The 20,090-nt window shown below is 38.7% G+C and overlaps 2 protein-coding genes across 2 annotated transcripts; one reads left to right on the top strand and one right to left on the bottom strand.

The window, feature by feature from the left end:
* The first annotated feature begins 839 nt into the window (after positions 1-839).
* On the top strand, positions 840-14,411 carry LOC116302485 (uncharacterized). The gene is made up of 5 exons (XM_031711784.2): positions 840-1,237; positions 4,308-10,418; positions 10,537-10,761; positions 10,982-12,384; positions 12,690-14,411. Exons 1-5 carry the CDS (start codon positions 980-982, stop codon positions 13,198-13,200), a joined length of 8,508 nt encoding a protein of 2,835 aa, XP_031567644.2. The 5' UTR covers positions 840-979; the 3' UTR covers positions 13,201-14,411.
* Positions 14,412-16,422: 2,011 nt separating this feature from the next.
* Positions 16,423-19,557, bottom strand: LOC148909277 (uncharacterized). Its single transcript, XM_089034068.1, has 3 exons — positions 19,495-19,557; positions 19,065-19,118; positions 16,423-16,953 (listed from the first exon to the last, which is right to left on the bottom strand). The coding sequence occupies exons 1-3, from the start codon at positions 19,555-19,557 to the stop codon at positions 16,423-16,425; spliced, it is 648 nt and encodes a 215-aa protein (XP_088890194.1).
* Between the last annotated feature and the right edge of the window lie 533 nt (positions 19,558-20,090).

The following is a 20,090-nucleotide window of genomic DNA, read 5'->3' as shown; positions in this document are numbered from 1 at the left end:
CCTATCTCATCCTAACTTATCCTGTGTTTACAATTTACTGTCAGCTCTTGGCTGTCCGAATTTGCATATCGATGTCACACCATCCGTCTTGAATATTCGCTACGTTGGGTCAAGCATACTTAATTTTCGCCAAGACGCATAACAAAATCTAGGCGCTGTCAGCGTAGATATGAGTTTCTGTTGTTTATCCTTTTAGAGACCTCTCCCATTCCCTACGCTCTCTTTCTGATGATATATAGAAAGTTTATAACTATAAATTTTCGACAAAATCCTGCTTTAAAACCTTTCAAACTGATGTCACTCTCGGTCCTATTTAAAGCATGGTTACTCATGTCACCCGGGGTGCAGAAGATATAAGACTATAAACGCTGGCTTGCTAAGACATGCTGGATAACTCTCCTAAAAGCACACAGGCTATTTCTTTAGGTCTTTATTGGGACAAAACAGGAGTCCATCTAGCGGACACTCACTTACCGTTGCGTAAAATCGCTTTTGGTTAGGTAGAAGAAGGTTGCGGAGCTTGACGTATCGAAGAAGGAATTTTGTGCCGACAAGAGGAGCGTGAACCCTATAATTTATGATAAGGACGCGACTTAATAACTCAAGCCTAACAAAGGACAATATACATAGGATCAGTGTGGTCACTACAAATACGGAAATTTCTGGACTGGGTCAGTGAACATTTGTGCGTGTCAAAATCTTGATGACTAGGGCGTACTTTCATAGGCGGTCCTAACTATGTAAATGACAGTAGCCCTACAAAAACGCTTGGTTCCATGAGACTAATGCTAGTCCCTTGGGTCTTTTTGACAGAAAAGTTCTCTGCAGACTCGGAGAAAGATACGTTGGGTGTGTAGATCGAGCGACATCAGAAATTTGTCAGACATAGTTCCACAAAATCAATTGTGATTTTTAAATCGCGTCCCAAACTCGAAAATCTGAAAACAGATCGACGAGGTTTGCATGCAAGGAATCAACCATGAATGATTCCGAGTTATCAAGCAGTAAGTCGTCTTCTCGGATGGAAACTTCGTCCACCAACTACGGAGCTGGATCGGGCTCAAGCTCGTACTACAAGTCCCTCAAAACGTACTCGAGCAGGGCTGGTGGTCATGGTGCTGGTGACATTACACTCCAGCAAATTTCCGAAGCAAAGGAAGTTTTTGGAGATATGGAAGCAGCATACAGGCGCTTTAAATATGAAATCGAAGAAGTGAGGAAGGAACATGCTATCGAGGTAAGTCAAATCTGGTTCTATTTCAATGCCTTGCAAAAAATATTTTTAAGTCCCTTAGTATTTGGTTTTCGTTACTGGTAGATTATTTACGAACGCTCTCCAATGATTTGTGCATAGAGTAACTCGATAGGTTCTGTGTAAGGTTACCATCTCTAATACTATTACTGCTATCAAGAAAACGCCCATATCAACGCTGCACGCTTGCTTGCTTCTGTAAAACTTATAGCGATCTTTTCCTTCTTTGATCAACAAGAAGTATAATTAACTGCCCCAACTTAAGCCATCGCTTTAATTAATTAAAATTCAAACTCACTTTTTTCACTGTATGACAAATATGTGATTATAGACGTTCTGTATTTTTCAAATTGTGACAAGTTTGACACTCGGCAGAAAAACGTCTGAGGCTTGAAGTACAATTTTACTACATTGCTTTTTCTCACAAATAATAAAACAATCGCTTTTAAAATTCCCAATGAAGTTCAATTATTATTCAAAAATCTTTTAAATTACTCATTAAGAAATTAAATGCTAAACAATTTGGTTTTCTTGCTTGCCGCGACTCGGTATAGAAATCGAACCGAATAGACGAATTCTATCGAAGATTCTTTAAACCCCTGTATTAAAACGCTACACCCTCATCTTTGACAAGAAAAACACTAGCTATTGGGGTGGTTTCTCACGGTCGCAGCATCACTAAATCTTAGAGCCTCAATTGTCATTAAAACAAAGGAAGTTGCTGGCTGTTTTGTCTGTAAAAAAATAAGACATTCTAACACTGAATGAGCTTAAAGAATTGCATGTATTTATTTCCCTCTCCTTACCGAAAATATTTAAATGATTTTTCTAAGCATTTGGACTATGGACAAAGTTTCTCAGCTGATCATAAGGTCTTCAAAGCTTGCTCTTGTGATTCCAATAGTGTAGGCTTGTATTTCAACGAAGCGTAACTAAGCCTAACTCAGAGGAAATTTGCATATCGACGATAAAATCAAGTTTAGGTCAATGAGAGGTCAGGTCATAGAAATATTTTTGGGATCTTGATTAAACCCGGTTGTTGGAACGGAGAAACAAAAAAAAAATAGAATATGGTTTTATAAAAACATATTGTCAATCGAAGATTAAAGCCATGCCATCCTAATAAATGGCATATAAATAAAACAACACAAAAGGTATCGGTTTGTTTGTTTTATTGCAGTGAAATGAACTGCCAAAAATACTGTTTTTAAAAAAAGAATAATTCATTGCAAGCCGGTCATGGGCTGGAACTTAAGTTGCTATTTTCGAATTAACTGATCAAGTTCAGTAAAAAGCTGCTGGCAGAAACATTCATGAACAAAATCGGTAGTAAGCAAAACCAAAAACATCTAAACATAAGCAATTCCGATGAAGATTTTAAAAGGTTTCAAATATTGGTTAAGAGGCTGAAAGCTACACAGATAAAAACAGAAAATAGGTTTCTCGGCTCTATCTAGGTATTTGAATTTTTTCATAGACACAGCCCAGTATGGCCAAATAATTCAAAACTGTATACCATATGCGTATATATAAGTATATAAGTCCATAGGCTTTATTTACATTACTTGCCATTAGTCACGCTAAAATGGTTTGGATATTCTTATATTCGGATCGGTTATTTGAGGCCATACCATCTGAGGCCATGAAACAAAATTGCCATCATATATAAACAATTCGCGGCTCCAAAAAATTGTACAAATTTTAGGATTAACCTTTTGTTTTAGTCTCAAACGGAGCTTGATTTTGTACAAAAGAAAGGGAAAAACAAAACAAACAAAAAACAACAAAAAAAAAAACAAAACAAAAAAAAACCAAGACGAAAACAAAAAAAAAAAAATCACTGTTTCTGGCGGCTTATTATTAAGAAAGATTTATATTATTTTTGTAATATAAGTAAAAATCTAGCACCTTTTCAATAAAAAAAATTCCGTTTTTATGTGGTTATGACTGATTGCTTTATGTATTTTATGTTAATATCAAGAGAGCCAAAGTAATTTTTTTTAAATTCATCATTTTAATTTCATTTTTTTGGAATTTGATAGGAAGTGTACAAATTCTAATTCATTCTTTATATTAAATTAGTGAAAGCAATTTTCTTTTCAAATTATTGCCGTAGCCAAAGTTCAACCTGTCCAAGCCAAAAGTAATAAAATACACTCTTTATCTGTGAATTATATTTTGAGGTCAAAGGAAAAAAATAATCAGTCAATCATAAAATTCCCAGACATCGTCTCATAAGCTTTTTCTTTGGCTAGAACGTCTCCTATTATGTCTTCGGATTAATCTATTTTATTTACAGAGCCGATGTGCTTATTCAAATGCTGTTATTATCGGCTTTCAATCATTCCTTTTTTCAGTCTATGGCTAAAAGGTTCCCGGAAACATCTTTAGTGACGTTGCTCTGTATCGACGAAAATGTCAAGCAACTTGATCCTCGAATTTATTTTTCAAAAGATGCGAGCACCAGGGCTTGAATTTTCTCAATTTGGTGCATTTCATTTGAATATGTAGTAAGAATTTTTCTTCCTACTTGCGTCAGAGCCTCTTATCTAAGCTTGGATCCTATTCACCTAAAGTCATCGATGGCAGGTTTTTTGGACAAGCCGGTTAAGTTACGTACGGCGTCTGCTAAGCTTAATATAGGGTCATAGGAAGTATTTGACCACAAGACCAAGGACGCTGAAACAAAATACGAAAACTGAAGGATTCAGTGTTCCGTAAATAACCTTCGGCATGTAAATGGTGTACATCAATGTGAAATATTCGGAATAGAAGCGTATCAAAAACTGTTAAAACATGTCATATTTTGTGTCATTTATAGGATTTAGATGCCTTGTTGTTATTTTGTTGTAATTTTTTTTTGAATAGCGATACAATAGTAAGTCCCCGCTTGAAGATAAAATACTATCTTTCCTTTTATTTGTGTTTTCGCCTTCTTAAATACGAGTGAAATATAACAGACAGACAGACAGACAGACAGACAGACAGACGGATGGACGGACGGACAGACGGACGAAAGAATGACAAAATTGACATTTCATTTTAAAACCAACAGGTGCGCAAATTGCAGTTGGAAATTGAAAATCTCAAAAGGCAAAAGCGCGTCCTTGAAGATCAGTTGCGAGAGTCCAAAGGAGATAACAAGAAACTGAGCGATGAACTGGCCATGGTTCGACGCAGGCTAATGGACAAGGAAACCGAGAACGAAATGCTAAAACGGGAGCTAAGCAAAAAGAACAACGAAATTGCTAGTCTCCGAGCTGATAAACTTGATCTCCAAAAGAGAATCGAAAGCATGAGTCAAGAAATGATCATCAGCAGCGATTCAACAACCATTGTTCAATCTGCGCCAGATGAAGACGATTTGTACCTTGCTCATCAGGAGATTTCAGCGTACGAAACAACAATCAAGAGTTCAAGCGAAGAGAAGGAGGCACTGCGCGATGAAATTGCGTCACTTTCAGCAAGGCTTTCTCGGCTCCAGGGAGATTATGACAAGGCCATGAGAGACCTAGAGGCATCAAAGAGGGATTCTGACTTGAAGGCGAGAAAGTACGAAGCTTCCCTTCAGAATGCACAAAGACAGCGCGACGATTTGAAGGACAAGCTTGAGAGGCTGAGAGATGAGCTGAAGAGGACCAAGGAATCTATCAACGAATATCGTACTGACGCTTTAAACAACAAGAAGGCGGCTGACAGACTTCGTGACGAGGTTGGATCTAAGGACAAGCAGATACGATCTCTGGAGAAGAAAAATACAGATCTAGAGGACCGGCTTGAGCAGCTTCGGCAGGAATTGAGTCAAGCTCAAATGAAAGCTGAGATAGAAACGAAGACAAGGCAGAATATGGAGCGTGATCTTCGAAATGCCGAAAAGAAAGTTGCAGAACTGGAAGCCACTGTTGAAAGCTTGAAGACGGAGAACGGGGACTTGCAGCGTGAGCTTTCAATTACCTTGAAGAAACTTGCAGCAGCAGAGACCGAGCTATCTAAAGCAACCAGCAGAATTAAGCAGCTGGAGGTTGAAGTGACTCGTTATCGATCGCGTGTACGTGAGCTTGAGACAGAGATTGAAAATCTCTCCAGCACGCACGTACAACTTCAATCAACTTATGAGTCGTCTGTCTCTGAAGTTGACGGTCTTCTTTCTAGGCTTGGTGGAACCTCAGCAAAAGTTAATGACTTGGAGTCATTGTACGAGATAACTGCCAAAGAAAGAGATGAACTGAAGCAGAACATTGCGCCTTTGGAAAAGAGAATTTCAGACCTGAAGATTGCCCTGGAAAGAAGCGAGAATACAAGAGATGATCTGGAAAGACAAGTGGATGCACTGAGAAGCAAAAACACAAACCTCGAGGCAATGCTTGAGGCAGCTCAAAAAGCCAAAGTTCAGCTTAAATCCGACCTTGATGCCGAAAAGGATAGAGTGTCTAAGCTGAGAAAAGAAATCGTGGATCTTCAAGCAGCTCTTGCTGATGCCCAGAGGACTGCTGAAAAGTACAAAAACGACAACGACCGTAAGAAGAAAACCATTGATGACCTCAAAAACACCATCCGTCAACTCGAAGACAGGATCAATGCTCTTGATAATGAAGTCCAAGAAGTGAATACTAAGAATGACATTCTTGAAGAACAGGCAAAAGAAATGCAAGGTGACTTGAATGATGCAAACAAGAGAGCTCAAATAGCCGAAGATGAAGCCAAGCACTTAGAAGATGAAGTGGAACGCCTTAACAAAGAGCTTCAAGATAGAGACAAGCAGATTTCAGAACTTGAGTCCGCCTACGACACAGCTGAAAAAGAAAAGCGGGACTTCGAACAGCAAGTATTGGCTCTCAACCAGAAAGTTAACCGCCTTGAAAAAGAACTCCAAGATGCTCTCAATAAAAACGCTGTTCTTGAGGAAGATGCTAAGAATCACCAGTCGGTGGTCGACAAGCTTCAAGACGAAGTCGATCGTTTGAAAAACAAACTGAATGACGCAGTCCGCCGAGCTGATGAGGCCACGAAAGATTCTCTCGAAAAAGATGCAATCATTGAAGACCTTAAGAATCAAATTAGTGCCCTGGGAAAAGAAGTTGAAGAACTAAGAGCTGATCTGATACATACGAAGTCGTTGCTTCAATCCAGTGAAGACGAGAAAAGGAAGTTGTTGATAGAACTAAAGAAAAAAGAAGAAGAATGCAACCGTTTGATAACTGACATAGAAAAACACACACAGAGAATCAACGTTCTTGAAGGGGAATGCATGGTCGTGAACAGCCAGATCGAAAATGTCCAAAGTAGCTATACTGATTTCATGGATTCCTCGTCTGGAATGGAAGGCCTCTTGGAAAGTGAAAAGGAAAAGGTGGCCCTGTTGGAGAAGGAACTCTTGGGACTCAGGAACAAAGTTCAAAGCTTTGATGAACGAGACGCTCTCAAGCAAAAAGAAATTGATAGACTCAAAGCCGAATTGGAAGCAGCCGATGAGAAAATTGCAGATCTCTTGAAAGAAGTTCAGCGGCTTGAAGGAGAAAAAGACGAAATCAACAGAAATTTGCTTGTCGCTCAAAGCAAAGTTAATGAGCTCGAAAGTGACCTTGAAGCTGCAGTGGAAGACAGAAAGAAGGCAGAGGATGACTTGTACGACTTGCAGACAAAGATAGGTAAGCTGGAGAATCAAATAGACACATTAAGAAAACAAAATCAACAGCTCAAAGATCAACTGAAAGATGCCAACAATAAGCTTGTTCCAGCAAAGGAACGTATTGCCATTTTGGAAGCAGAAAACACTCAGCAAAAGAAACAAAATGATGCCTTGAATAACGTCATCACCAAGAAAGACAAAGTGATCAGTGAGTTAAACAACAAGATTAAGAAGCTTCAGAAGGATTTGGAAGACGCCAAACGTGATGTCTTAGCTGCCAATGTAAGTGCCGACGCGGCCAGAGAGGAAAAGAAGGAGCTTGAGCGCAAGAACAAAGTTCTAGCTGACCGTATCGAGCAGTTAGAAAGAGAAATTAAAGATCTGAAGGAACAAAGAAATGCTCTTGACAATGAACTCAGCAGCAAGAATCACAAGCTAGCTCTTTTGGAGGGACAACTTGCAAGCGTGAGGAAAGAGCGAGATAACCTGAAAATCGAGCTCGACAACCTAAATGCAGCCTTCCGAAAGCTGAAGGAAGACTATCTCACTGTATTAAGTGACTTGAAGGCAAGAGAAAGAGAGGTGGAATCCAAGGACAAGATAATAAAGGAGAAAGACGTAATGATTGAAAGACTCAGAAATGGGAAAGCAGCTTCTGATGAAGAACTAGCAAAACTGAGAAAAGAATTGATGAACACCAAAAATGAATTGGAAAGCACCTTGAGCAAACTGAAAACATTGGAGGAAACCTACAAGAACACCAACCTCAATCTTAGCAAACTTGAAATCACAATCAGCAATTTGAACAAGGAAAGGCAAGAGAGAGATTCTGTAAGTTCCACCCACGACACTCGCTATTATGAAATCGAGACTCTCTATAAAGCAAGCCAGGACCGTGAAAACAGGTTTAAACAGGAGCTGCAGTCATACAAAAACCGCTATGAGAGGTTGGAAGCCGACTACCAAAAACTTCAAAAAGAAAATGTCGACCTTCGAGCCATGGTCAATGCTCTCAACAAGAAGATACGAGACCTTGAAGCTTTTAAAAATCGCATAGAAAAGGAGAAGCAAGCCCTGAAAGCAGAGTTACTTAAGGTAAATAATGAACTTGCCGACTTGGAAGTTCAAATGGATAGCACCATGAAAGAAAACGAATCCCTGAATAATCAGCTCCAGGATGCACAAGACCGGCTCGAGAAAGCTCGAAACGATAATCTTGACTTGCAACAGAAGAACGTAGAGCTTAAGATGGAGGTTGAGGCCTTGGAAAGAGAAGCAACTGAAAAAGATAACACCATTAACAGTCTTACCGCTAGCAAAGAGTACATAGAGGGACAGCTAGATAGTCTCAAGAAACAGCTGGCTGCCATGAAGGATGAGAACGATAATCTGAAAGAAGAAAAAGCAAGTCTCCAGCAAGAAATTCTTGACTTGACAAATAAGATCAATGAGCTTGAAAACCTCCTTGCAAGAATTTCTGGGGAAAGAGATCGCCTTCTGGAGGATCTTAGAACCAGCGCGAACAAGATTAATATTCTTGAACAACAAATTCGTGATCTCCAAAAGGACAAAGAAGGATTAAATGACAAGATAGAGGATTTGAAAAGGCAGCTCAATGCCCTTAGAGAAGAGAAGAACCTTATTGAGCGAGAGTTGAACGATCTCAAGAGTAAAATTGATTATTACATCAAAGAGATCGATGGCAGGGATCGCACAATCGAGGAGATGAAAAATAGGTGCGATGAGCTAGAGAGGGAACTTGATTCCTTAAAGAAGAATATGCGACGCCTGGAAGCAGACTACGAGGCTGCGCAACAGAAGATTCGTGATCTTGAAAAGTCTCATTCGTCGGTTACTGATCGTCTCACAATCATCGAAAATGCAGGTGATGGTCATCGTGATAAGGCTAGACGCCTTGAAGAGGAGAACATCAACCTTAAGAGAAGAGTTGCCGAAATGGACATTGCAAACAAGGTGAGCAGCGAAAAAGAATTTGATCTGCAACAAAAACTGAGCCAAGCAAATGAGCAAATCATAAACATAGAAAGCCAAAGACCTGTCGAATCAGGAATCACAATGATGTCAGAAGTAGTTGTGGAGTCTTCTCAAGACGATATGGAAGTAGAGATGCTGAGATCTGACCTTGAATCTCTTAAGACTAAGTACAACAAACTTGAGAGACAAAACAAGAGCCTAACAGACGCTAATGCCAAGCTACAAGCAGAGCTCGGTAACAGAGACAAGAAAATAAAGGGCCTAGAAGACGAGATCTTAGACCTCAAGCGGGTGATCCAAGAATTGAAAACCAAACTGGCTCAGATGGGAGATCAAACAGATGCTCCTGGAATCATAGCCTCCTTGAGAACCCAGAAAAATAACTTAGAGCGTGATAACAATATGCATATTCAAGAACTGAACTCACTACGCGCACAGTTAGTAGAGTCCAAGAAACGAAAAGATGATCTTGAAGCCGAACTTCAAAAGCTCAGGAGAGAATTGGGGGATGTTAAACTTAAACTCCAAATCACAATAACCGAGAATGATAACCTCAACGCCGAGTTGATAAATGCACAGAAAAAGATTGCCAGCTTGGAGGAAGACTATCACAGGTCTATGCAAGAAATTGCCAAACTCCGTGGTGAGCTAGATGAAACTCGTGTTCAACTTTCAAGGGCAAAGGAAGACATGTTTGAAGCACAACGAGCTGCAAGTGATTTGGCTTTGCAAGTTGATGCATTAAGGAGGGAGATTGCTGACAAAAACAACCAACTTCAGTGGCATGAAAACAACGAAAAGCAACTACAGAACGAAATATTTGATTTGAAGCAAAAGATTGCCAAACTTCAAGAAAGAATTGATGAGTATGCTGATCAAGTAACTTTGCTAAATACCAAAGTCCACGAAAAAGAGACGAAGATTGCTGAGCTCGAGCATTTCCTAAATCTTGCTCGTGATGAAAACGATCGGCTTAGAAAGGAGTTGGCCACAGCCAATGCAAATGCCACAGATTTCAAGAACAAGTACCTAAATGCTCTAAAGGACATTGAGAGGCTCCAGAACGAGCTTAATGTCAAGAACCAGAAAATATTCTACTTGGAAAACCGCGTGAAGACGCTCGAAGCTGACAAGAACCGCTTCAAGATGGAGATCAACAGTCTTAAGAAAACAATTTCCCAACTGAGAATCGAGATCGAAACCCACCGCCAAGAGAAAGACAGACTTCATGGTGATTTAGTGATTGTATCTAACCAAGCCAGTGAAGTGCAATCAGCACCACCTTCAGGCATGTCTATCGACATCGACATCTCAACCTCCAAGAGATACAAAGATTTGGATGGCGCCTACAAGAAGTTAAAAATGAGCAAGGAACTTTTGGACAATGAGATGGTTTCACTGCGAAAGAGACTTACAAAGACAGAGAACGATCTATCAAATGCCAACCGCGAGAAGAACATCCTCGATGGCCAGAGTGCCTGGAAAGACAAGAGAATCAAAGAAATGGAAGAAGCTCTGAATGAATTGCAATCCAAGGATAGGGTATGTATAACTGTTAATTTTTCATGGTTTTTGGTGTTTAAGGGATTCTACATTCCGTTTGTTTTAATTACTATTCCCTTTGTTTGTTTTTTTTAAATATTACTTTTTGTATTTTAAGGTTGATGCTGACGAAGCTTTAGAATGGAAGAAGAGGAATGCCCAACTTGAGCAAGAGGTGCAAAATCTTAAGAACAAAGTGACACGTTTGGAGACCTACAACGAGACCTTTGAGAACAAAATTAAAGATCTGACTGATGAAATTGTGAACGCCAGGCACAAAATAGCACAGCTTGAAGCCCAGAGCGACGAAGCTCAGCGTAATATCGAAGCCCAGCAAAAAGAGGTAAGACTTAGACTTTTGAAAATTTTAAATACAAACTTTTCGCATATCCTCCAATCTTTTAGCCCCACTTGCATTCACACCTGTTCTCTAGCCAAAACATTGCCCCATAAGCTTTCAATCTTGAACGCCCTCTCGCTAAAAAATTAAACCTTTTTTCATTTTCATATAAATGGCAATTATAAAATACATGTCATTTTTCGTTGTGGTTGTAAACCAACAGCTTTTAGATGCCTATAAGAAGATAGCTGAACTGGAAGCAGCATTACAAAGTGCCCAAAATGCAAAGGGAGAACTTCAACGCGATAAGCAAAATCTGCAGAACAAGATCAATGCTCTGGAGGACGAACTTCAAAATGAAGCTAAAACTCAAGCTCAGCTCCGTGGAATCCTTGACCAGAATAAAACCAGGAACGAAGCCCTAAAGGCTGAAATTGCCAAGCTGCAACAGAAGCTTCGTGACCTACAGCAAAACTTTGATGCTCAAGTTGCTGAACATGCTGAAAGAAAATACACTGTTGATCGCTTGGAAGATGAAATCAAGAATCTTTTGGCAGACAACGACAAGCAGAGGAAAGAAATTGCAATGCTAAGGAACGAATTGGAAAATCTGATGTCAGAAAAACGCGACTTGCAGGGTGATTTGTTGAGGGCTGAACCACAAATAACTGACCTTACGACTCAGCTACACAACTCTCGCGATGAAAACTCGAGATTGAAAATTGAGATAGAGACACTGAGGAATCAATTACAAGAAGCAAGAAGCCGCTACGAGAAAGTCGAGACCGAAACTGTTATCCGTGAAGCTGCCGGCGGACAGCTTGAATCTGGAGTAGACATGTTTGCCAGTATGGATGATGATGTAGATGGATTACGTGCTGAGAAAGATCGTCTAGCTTCTGATGCAACTTCCTGGCAGAACAAGTTCAACACTCTGCAGAAGAATTTCGATGACATCAGCATAGAGAAGCAAAGACTAGAGGAAAGACTTGCCACCATGCAGAAGACTATCAACCACCTCGAAAACACCAACCAAGGTCTTTCTAATGACAAGAACAAGCTGTTCCACGACTTTGAAACTTCAAAGAGAAAGATTAGCGACTTACAGAACGACCTTGATAACTGTCGATTCGGCAAGGACCAACTTCAGGCTGAAAACGATGTTCTTCTAAAGCGTGTGGCACAGCTGGAAGCGGAAATCGACATTCAATCCAAATCAAACATCGAAGACTACGATGACTCCTCATCGTATGCCGTTCTCCAAGCAGCTTACAAGCGCTCTCAAGAACGAGAGAATGAACTTCAGGCTGAGCTTCTGAATGCCTACAAGATGAACGCTAAACTGGACAACGAAAACAAGACATTGCATGAGAAGTTTGCTGCACTTGAAATCAAAAACAAGAATTTGATCTTAAAGAGTGATGCCTTGAAGGATGATATCATCACTTTGCAGAAGAAGTTATCCGAAATTGAAGAGAAGTACGATCTTACTCGAGAGAGAAACGAGGAACTTGAGGATGAGCTTACAGTTTTGCAGCATCGCATGGGTGAGATTGACAACGACAACAAGTTCAATCAACAAGGCAAAGCCGAGTACCAAGTTGAAATCACAAAATTGCAAAACAAGTAAGTATCATTTAGCACAAGTGTTTATACAACAGTATGAAAAGAACCGTTTTTTAACTATCCCTATCTCTAAGGCACAATGTACCGTAAAAAACAGGGCGGGGGGGGGGGGGGGGACAAAGAAATTGGGGTTATGTTTCAAGGTTAAGCCTGAATCATAGCCTTTTGAGGATATTCTCATTACTACCACCACTATCCTGTTTAAGGATGTCGTCAGTCCTATTTGGTTCCCTAAACAATCCATTTCTAATGAGTTATCTATTTAGCTAGTCAGTATTTAATAAATATCAATCACAACTTTTCAGGCTGAGTCGCGTGGAAACAGCTCTCGAAGACTGTAACCGTGGTAAAGAATCCCAGCTTTCTCAGATCTCGATGCTCAGAAGTAAAGCCGATGCCCAAGTGGAGGACCTTTTGAACCAATTGAAGGACTGCAAGAGTCGCTGTGAAAGTTACCGCTATCAAGTGGATAATCTCCAACGACAATTGACCATGTCCAGTATCCAGTCCTCTAGTGTAAGTACCACAATGAGTTCCCCTCAAGTGACTGTCACAAGACGAAAGTACATCGCAACAGATTCTAGTGGTGGCTCACCTTCTAGAACATCCTACACTACTAGGACGGAAGCCAAGGGAGCAGGATCAGGAGGGGGTGATGTAAGCGGTTCTACTGAGAAATCTCTGCAAGATTTCTTTAGCAGTGATACTCCAAAGGAAGAATCAACTGGCTTGGAATTTAGTGATGATGACGACGACGAACCCGAGGTGACTACCAAGAGGGTAGTGGTCAAGTCAGCAAGGACCGCTAAGAAGTAAAAGCACTTGCAAGCTAAGAGAATATACTGTAATGAACACTGTTTCTCCAGTTTCTCCTTTTGGACAAATTGATTTAGCATAATTAGCAATTAAATAATAAAAACTAGCACCAAGTGCAGTACACCAAATTCAAAAGTTTTTGTCGGGTTAAAAAGATTAAATCATAGAAGCTGAGGTCGAAAGGTCTATTGGGTAAAGAGTGGATTGGGATAATAATTTTGCTGCTATTGCACATAAATTCAAGTTACCGAAAAAAACCTTTTCTCACTCTTTATGCAAGTGTCTGTATGCAAACACTCTCCGAATGCCCCGGATATCAACTACCCAGAAATACCCTCGGTCTTAGCTTTGATAATATAGCTTTTTCAAGCTGACAACAATTTTTGAATTTGGTGTATACCAAAGTTTTTACATTGCCATTTATCTCCATGACAACGCACCATAGTTCCCTGAATGCCCCTGAATGAATATTTTGATTTCGGATTTTGCTCTCCCAACAAACCCTTCCCTGTAGATGAAATTTGGATCGCGGCAGATCGCGACACATTTGGTTTTACAAGATAAAATTAGGGCAATTTAACTTGATAAATTAAATATCATGGTAATTTTCATCTTTTTTGCAGTGTTCTTTAAGGAAAATAAATAGAATGAGTTTTAAATTGCTAAATGATTATGTTAAGACCAAGTTGCATTGGTTGAATGCAACAAAAAATTGGTCAAATATTTTTGGAATAGCATTTTGAAGATGTGCACTAGCAATACACGTTTGCTTTAACGATTGTTTTTCAATGATAATTTAGCCAGTCTTGCAGTAGTTTGTTCTTGGGTATGCTGTCACTGAAGACTTATAGAGACGGTGATTCTTTTTGAAAGAAAAAAAAGGGAAGCTCGTGATCATGAATGGAACTAATTTCAAGCAAAACGTCGCTGTTATCGAATATAGATGTGACAGTGTCCCCAAGAAAAATGCTACGCATGCACCAACAGGCAAGAAAATGTTAAGTAGGACAATATATGTTTGGAGGGGCATTAAAAAACTAAGTCTTAATAAACATCAGTGATATGTAGGTCCTTTGCCCGAGTATTGTAGTTAACAAAACCAAGGGACTAGGTTTAATTTGTTTTGCATCGGATCTCATATTAGGATGTTATTCTTAAGTTCTAGATAATAACAAATGCCATCCATTTAAATTAAAGATTTTTGCGAGTCATATGCTGTTGTTGTTATTGATGATGATGATATATAATTAATCATGATATGATTATTTGGGTCTTTCTCTTTATGTAGCACTAGAGGCTCTATTCTGGGTTAGGATTTTTGTTTTGCAGGTATTGTTTAGCTCCAAATCCATTATCCTTGGCTAATATTTTATTGTCAGACCTAAGCGGAGCCTATTTTTTAAAAAGTGTATACAGAAACCTTTAAAGTGTTTTAAAGTACCAGGGGACCTTGACCAAAGAATGTAATGTATCTTTTTTCCTAGAACATTGAATTTAAACGGCGCTTTCTAATTTATTTACTGTGCCAGTTCCACGGTAATGTAAACGCAGAAATAGGGAATGTGACAGTGAAAAGGAGTTCCCAAGAGGCTTCCAAAGAGTTTCGAGGTATAAAATGTAATGTTTATGATTCTAATGTTTATTCAAAAGTTTTATAACTTAAAGATTTGATTAAGAACTAAAATTTTTGTTTTTAAGGAGGGGTACTGCCTAATCTTTTGCTTGATATATCTCATTTTTCAGCCCCCCCTGATAATTATTGCACAGTCCCTTAAAAGCTTGTGTGCAATCACTGGCCATTTCCAATCCATGTGTAGTAAAAACTTTTCAATGTTCGTGAGGTCTAAACTAGGCAGAGTTCCTAAAAAGCAGTTCGGAGTAATATAAAATTCTTCTTCGCTGTCCGCTATCGTTTTTCTAGCATACTGAAACTTTCCTGCTAGCAGAGGCTTAAGGAACACTGCAACGCACTGTTCTCTGAATCGAATGCATATCATTTCTCCGAATTTTGCTAAAGCACCAAAACAGCGTGCAAACACTTTTTCGCAAATAACAATTGAACTAATTTTCAGCCATCACTGGAGTTCTGATTGGGAAAATGCAAGCGTGTACTAAAATAATACTTAACAAATTGAGCGACTGTGCATTGAGGTGTTCAAGTGAATCTTTGTTTGATCTGTCTTTTTTGCCCACTTAGTAAAGTGTTTGCATTTAAAGGTACGGCATTTTCTAATATTTCCCTTTGCTCTTTAATAGTTTGAAAGTTTCCTAAAGCGCTTCATGTTTAAAATGACGCGTAAGCGCTCCAATTCAGGATTTAAAAACGAATCAAATGTGGCATTCCAATGCTTCTTTCTTTACAATCAAGATATCTTCAATGTTTATGAAACTTTTTTCTTCGAAGAAAAACAATGTATATTGTTCTTTTACATTCCATTCACTGACATTAAAAACTTGAAAATCTTTTTTCAAAAAGTAAATGAACTAATGTTATGAAAAAATACAGTACATTTTTTACTTTAGGTTATGAGTGGGTTTTAAAAGTCATATCAAAAAAGGTTAACTTGCATTCGTGTTTTAATTTACAACTTTTATTGGGTGTCAATCAGGAAGGAAAATTACAGAACCAACATGCTACCCAAAGCGGAAAGTGCGAACGGGACTCTAGGTCCCATGCTAGGCATTTCCTTTTGACTAGCGATATAAATCAATAGAGAATTGTCTTGGAAAATTAATACAGTTATAGTAGTAAAAATTGATAACTAGTGAACCGAGAACGGCCAAAAAAATAATCAATGGAGTTCAAACAAATAAAAGCATCTGAGGTTCAGTTATCATCGAGTACGATGACAAGAACACTTACGAACTAATGACCAAGTACATGTCAGATCAACATCAAATGTGTCCTCAAGCAAAGAAAAGTACCTATGCCTTAGAAACAATTTAAATTGAGAGCGACTAGAAAAAACACTAGTTGGCGCCTCTTTACAGACGGTGTTCCAAAGGCAAACTATCCTATTAAAGTAAGATGCTTTAAAAGTAGTGGTTTTACAAAAAGATGTTTCAAGAACCATACCAGGATTTTGAGTAAGACGAGTACGTCTATGTTTGGAGAATTTGACAAAATCATGAACATTAACATTTGTCTGTCCATATAATGATTTATGAAAGAACATTAGATCCTTAATCTATCATAGCAGAGAGGGAGCAAGTTCAAGTCCTTTAGTCTTTCTCATAAGTAGTTTCCCCAATCTTGGTCCTGAGGATACATCTGGTGGCACGTCGCTGTGCTCTTTCGATCTGTTCTTTTAGTTTAGATAGGCTCGGTGACCATACCTCAGAAGCAGTCACTAGCTGAGATTTTACATGTGCTAGGTATAGTGTTCTTCTGCATCTTATATCTGTCAGTTGAGGGCATGTCCTCTTAAGCATACCAAGAAGCTTGTTAGCTTTAGCTGTGATGGTTCTAATATGCTCGTCCCAGTTAAGGTTACTTGTGATGGTGACTCCGAGATCTTTTTCCTCTTGTGTACGTTGGATTACGTTTCCGGCAAGGTGGTAATCATGCAAGATTGGACTTTTCTTGCGTGTCACTGTCAGCAGCTTACATTTGGAACCATTAAATTTGATGTTGTTGTTGAAGCTCCAAACATTAAGCCTAGACAGCGCATTCTCAAGGTCTTCGCAGTCGCGATGGGAAGTAACTTTATGAAATATCTTGGTTTCGTCAGCGTACATAGCAGCCGTAGTTTCCTTGGGAATGACATCAGGAAGATCGTTTATAAACAAAACAAAAAGAAGAGGACCCAAAATGCTGCCTTGAGGTACTCCGGAGGCGACTGGAGCCCAGGAAGATGCAACACCGTCGACCACAAAAAGAAAACAAAAATAGTCTTAATTCCATTGTTTTCTTTCGTGTCTATTTGACTATTACACGTTGATTAGTATTTTTTATTTCACGGGTAAAATGCCCTCACTCTACTTCATGTTTCTTTACTGAATGAGAGAGATTTAGTAACTAAATGTCCCTGATCACATGTTTCATTAATGAGGGAGGTTTAGTTCTAATATTCCCTCATTCTATTCATGAATGACGATTTTCGTCAATAAACGTTCCTCTTGAAACTAAGGATTTCGAGGTGATCACGGTATTACTATATGAAACTTAGTTAAATAATTTTTTCACTTGATCCTCGTACTGCAATGATCATGATTGATTGATTAATTGCTTTGATTATGATAATATTTGACTATAATCAGGTCAGGACCCCCTTAGCCCGCTTTACAAGCAGGTAGCGGTAAACCTAGTACTAGAGTTAACCCACCAGCTTGGGTCACTAGATAGCTCGGCTTTACAAGGAAAAAAACGTAGGGTAACCCTAGTGCCTGGGGTAACTTTACGATAGAAATGTAATCAAACGAAACGGTATATCACAAGATATTAGCAGTAACTTTGACTTTAAAATCTATTTTACCAGTTAATATTGCAATACAACAGACAGACATTTGCTGGGTTGTGATAGTTATTAAATTATTTGTACGAAACAAGAGATTTAATATAATTCCGGGCAGAAGGGTTTCCCTTTAAAACAGACAGGATAACCTTAGCACTAGGGTAATCCGGGTGCGTTTGTAAAGGTGTTAAAAGAAAATGTACTGTAGCTACTGTAGCCCTAGTACTAGGGTTACCCTACCTCCTTGTAAAGATGCTCCTACCATCAAAGTGATTGACTTTTTGAAGTGAGGCACCCAAAACTATGTAACTTATCTCTATTGTTCATCTATAATTTTGTCTTAAAGAGAGAAAATAAACACATAAACACACAAACAAACAAACAAACAAACAAACAAACAAAAAACAACAAAAAACAAAAGAAAAAAAAAAAAAAAAGAAAAAAGAAAACCCGAAAAAAGTAGGGAGAAAATACCCACACATACAATTTAGGGCTTCACTTTGAATTCGTAAAAGAATGCTGCATTTCTTTGATTACAGACTATTTACTCGTGCAGGTTAAAGTGCCTATAACCTTTATAGGATTATGATCAATTTTGATTTTCTGTGTATTGGAGATGAATAAACCAAAAAATTTTTTTCATTTGACTAAATATTCTCGGAGATATAACGCCCTAAAGTACGCAGTTTTGCCACGCCCCATCAATTTGGACGGGATCGCGAGGTCTGGTACCTAGTTGGCGTCGAATGACGTCACAACCAGAACGACTCGGCTTCCAATAAGTAAAACAAAGTAGAGCTAGGCTGCTCCTTCCAGTGTTTTTACCTGTTTTGGTCGCTTTATTTGCCTCTTTGTATCTTTGAAATTAACCAGTTGTCAAAGAAAGGCAGTAAGATGAAATCCATTGATAATACTGATGAATACTTTGATTCAAGCGACGAGAATGAGAGTATTTACGACCTCGAGGACGAAGAATTAGACGAAGCCGTTCATGGATATCCCGGCGAACAGGAATATTCTGATGAAGAAGTTTATGACACTTGGGTTTTATCCTGTCAAATAGTTCCATGCTAGTTTCTTTCATTGTTATAGCTGGCCCCAGTTTTATAGTTACTTAAAAATATGACTTACTGAATCAACACCCATCCTCCAAAAAAACCCTCAAGAAGTGTTTTGTAAATTTGGGTTATAAAGTTTGACTTTATTATCATTCTATGTTGTAGATATTACGAAAGATGCATGCAATAATAAAACTAGTCAATATTTTGCTCAATAAAACCTGTTACTGACACAATTTAGATACAACAAATAAAGTATATGTTATGTTTAAGTAAAGAATACTTTTCCCTACAACTAGCCACCAAATGTATTAGATTAAAATTATTGTTGTTGTTCGACTACTTCTCGCACCGGCAACTCAACCTCTTTAGGTGAAGACACGGAGGCAATTGCATCTTTTAAAACCTTTGGAAAATAGATAATTTAAACAGTTTGAAAAATAAAATCAGGGAATTAGACCTATCGAACCAGTAAACATTCCTGGAGATTTGACCAGCGACACTTTTCGGCGATTACGATCCGACAGTTTGGTTTGCTCTTCATGGTTGCAGACATAAATCCTTGGGATGGCAACAGCCCCAACCTCATCTTTTACTAACTGAGGACGATTTTACGAGATAAAATCAAATCTCTGATTATAATCATCTGGTAGGAAGTGTGTAGAAAATATGACGGAGGTAGCCGAGGGGTTGAAATTTGCTTGCTTTCTCCGCACAAAATCAATCCATCTTTGCTTCTGGGCGATTGTCGTTATGAAATGGGATCTTATGCAAGTATATACCTTTCGTAAAATCTGGGGTGTTTGAGCACCCAGCAACAACACATCTAGTCGGCATTTTCTCATATTCTGACCGAAGAACTAGTAAGAATCTTTGCTTATCAAAACATTCGTTCTTGTTGTGACGTCACCACTCAGCGAGACTCTGCTCGGTCCCAGTTTCCCTTTATCCCGTCCAAATTGATGGGGCGTGGCAAAACTGCGTACTTTATGGCGTTATATCTCCGAGAATATTTAGTCAATCGAAAATTTTTTTTTGTTTATTCATCTCCAACACACAGAAAATCAAAATTGATCATAATCCTATAAAGGTTATAGGCACTTTAAGCCTCATTTCACATTGAAAATAATTAAAAACACCAACGGTAAAGTAAAGAATGCATGATTCGGAAAAAAATAAAATTAACTGTAAAATGAGAAACAAATTGTTGTTTTATCAAGACTTTTTATGCAAATCCTATACCTCATTGTTAACAAAACAATGCGTTAATCCAAGGTATATAACATCGCATTTTGCGCAGACCTTTTTATTTTTCAAGACTATTGTCACTTCATTAGTAAGTGGAACGTTAATTAGACCCTTGTTAATAGAAAGTCTT

Source organism: Actinia tenebrosa, unplaced genomic scaffold (genome assembly GCF_029948245.1).
Source record: "Actinia tenebrosa isolate PJP-AT-01 unplaced genomic scaffold, QUT_ActTen_1.0 PGA_scaffold2__45_contigs__length_23673736, whole genome shotgun sequence".
Classification (NCBI taxonomy): Eukaryota; Metazoa; Cnidaria; class Anthozoa; order Actiniaria; family Actiniidae; genus Actinia; species Actinia tenebrosa.
The sequence above is the reverse complement of the archived record's forward strand: the minus strand, read 5'-3'. Positions and strand labels throughout refer to the sequence as shown.

Excerpts from the sequence above, each read along its gene's own strand:
- LOC116302485 (XM_031711784.2), top strand. The coding sequence starts at position 980 with ATGAATGATTCCGAGTTATCAAGCAGTAAGTCGTCTTCTCGGATGGAA. Across the intron at positions 10,762-10,981 it reads TCGAAGCCCAGCAAAAAGAG|CTTTTAGATGCCTATAAGAA; the intron begins GTAAGACTTAGA and ends GTAAACCAACAG. Across the intron at positions 12,385-12,689 it reads ATCACAAAATTGCAAAACAA|GCTGAGTCGCGTGGAAACAG; the intron begins GTAAGTATCATT and ends ACAACTTTTCAG.
- LOC148909277 (XM_089034068.1), bottom strand. The coding sequence starts at position 19,557 with ATGAGAAAATGCCGACTAGATGTGTTGTTGCTGGGTGCTCAAACACCC. Across the intron at positions 19,119-19,494 it reads CACCCCAGATTTTACGAAAG|GTTTTAAAAGATGCAATTGC; the intron begins GTATATACTTGC and ends TATTTTCCAAAG. Across the intron at positions 16,954-19,064 it reads CTAAAGAGGTTGAGTTGCCG|GAAACTACGGCTGCTATGTA; the intron begins GTGCGAGAAGTA and ends GTCATTCCCAAG.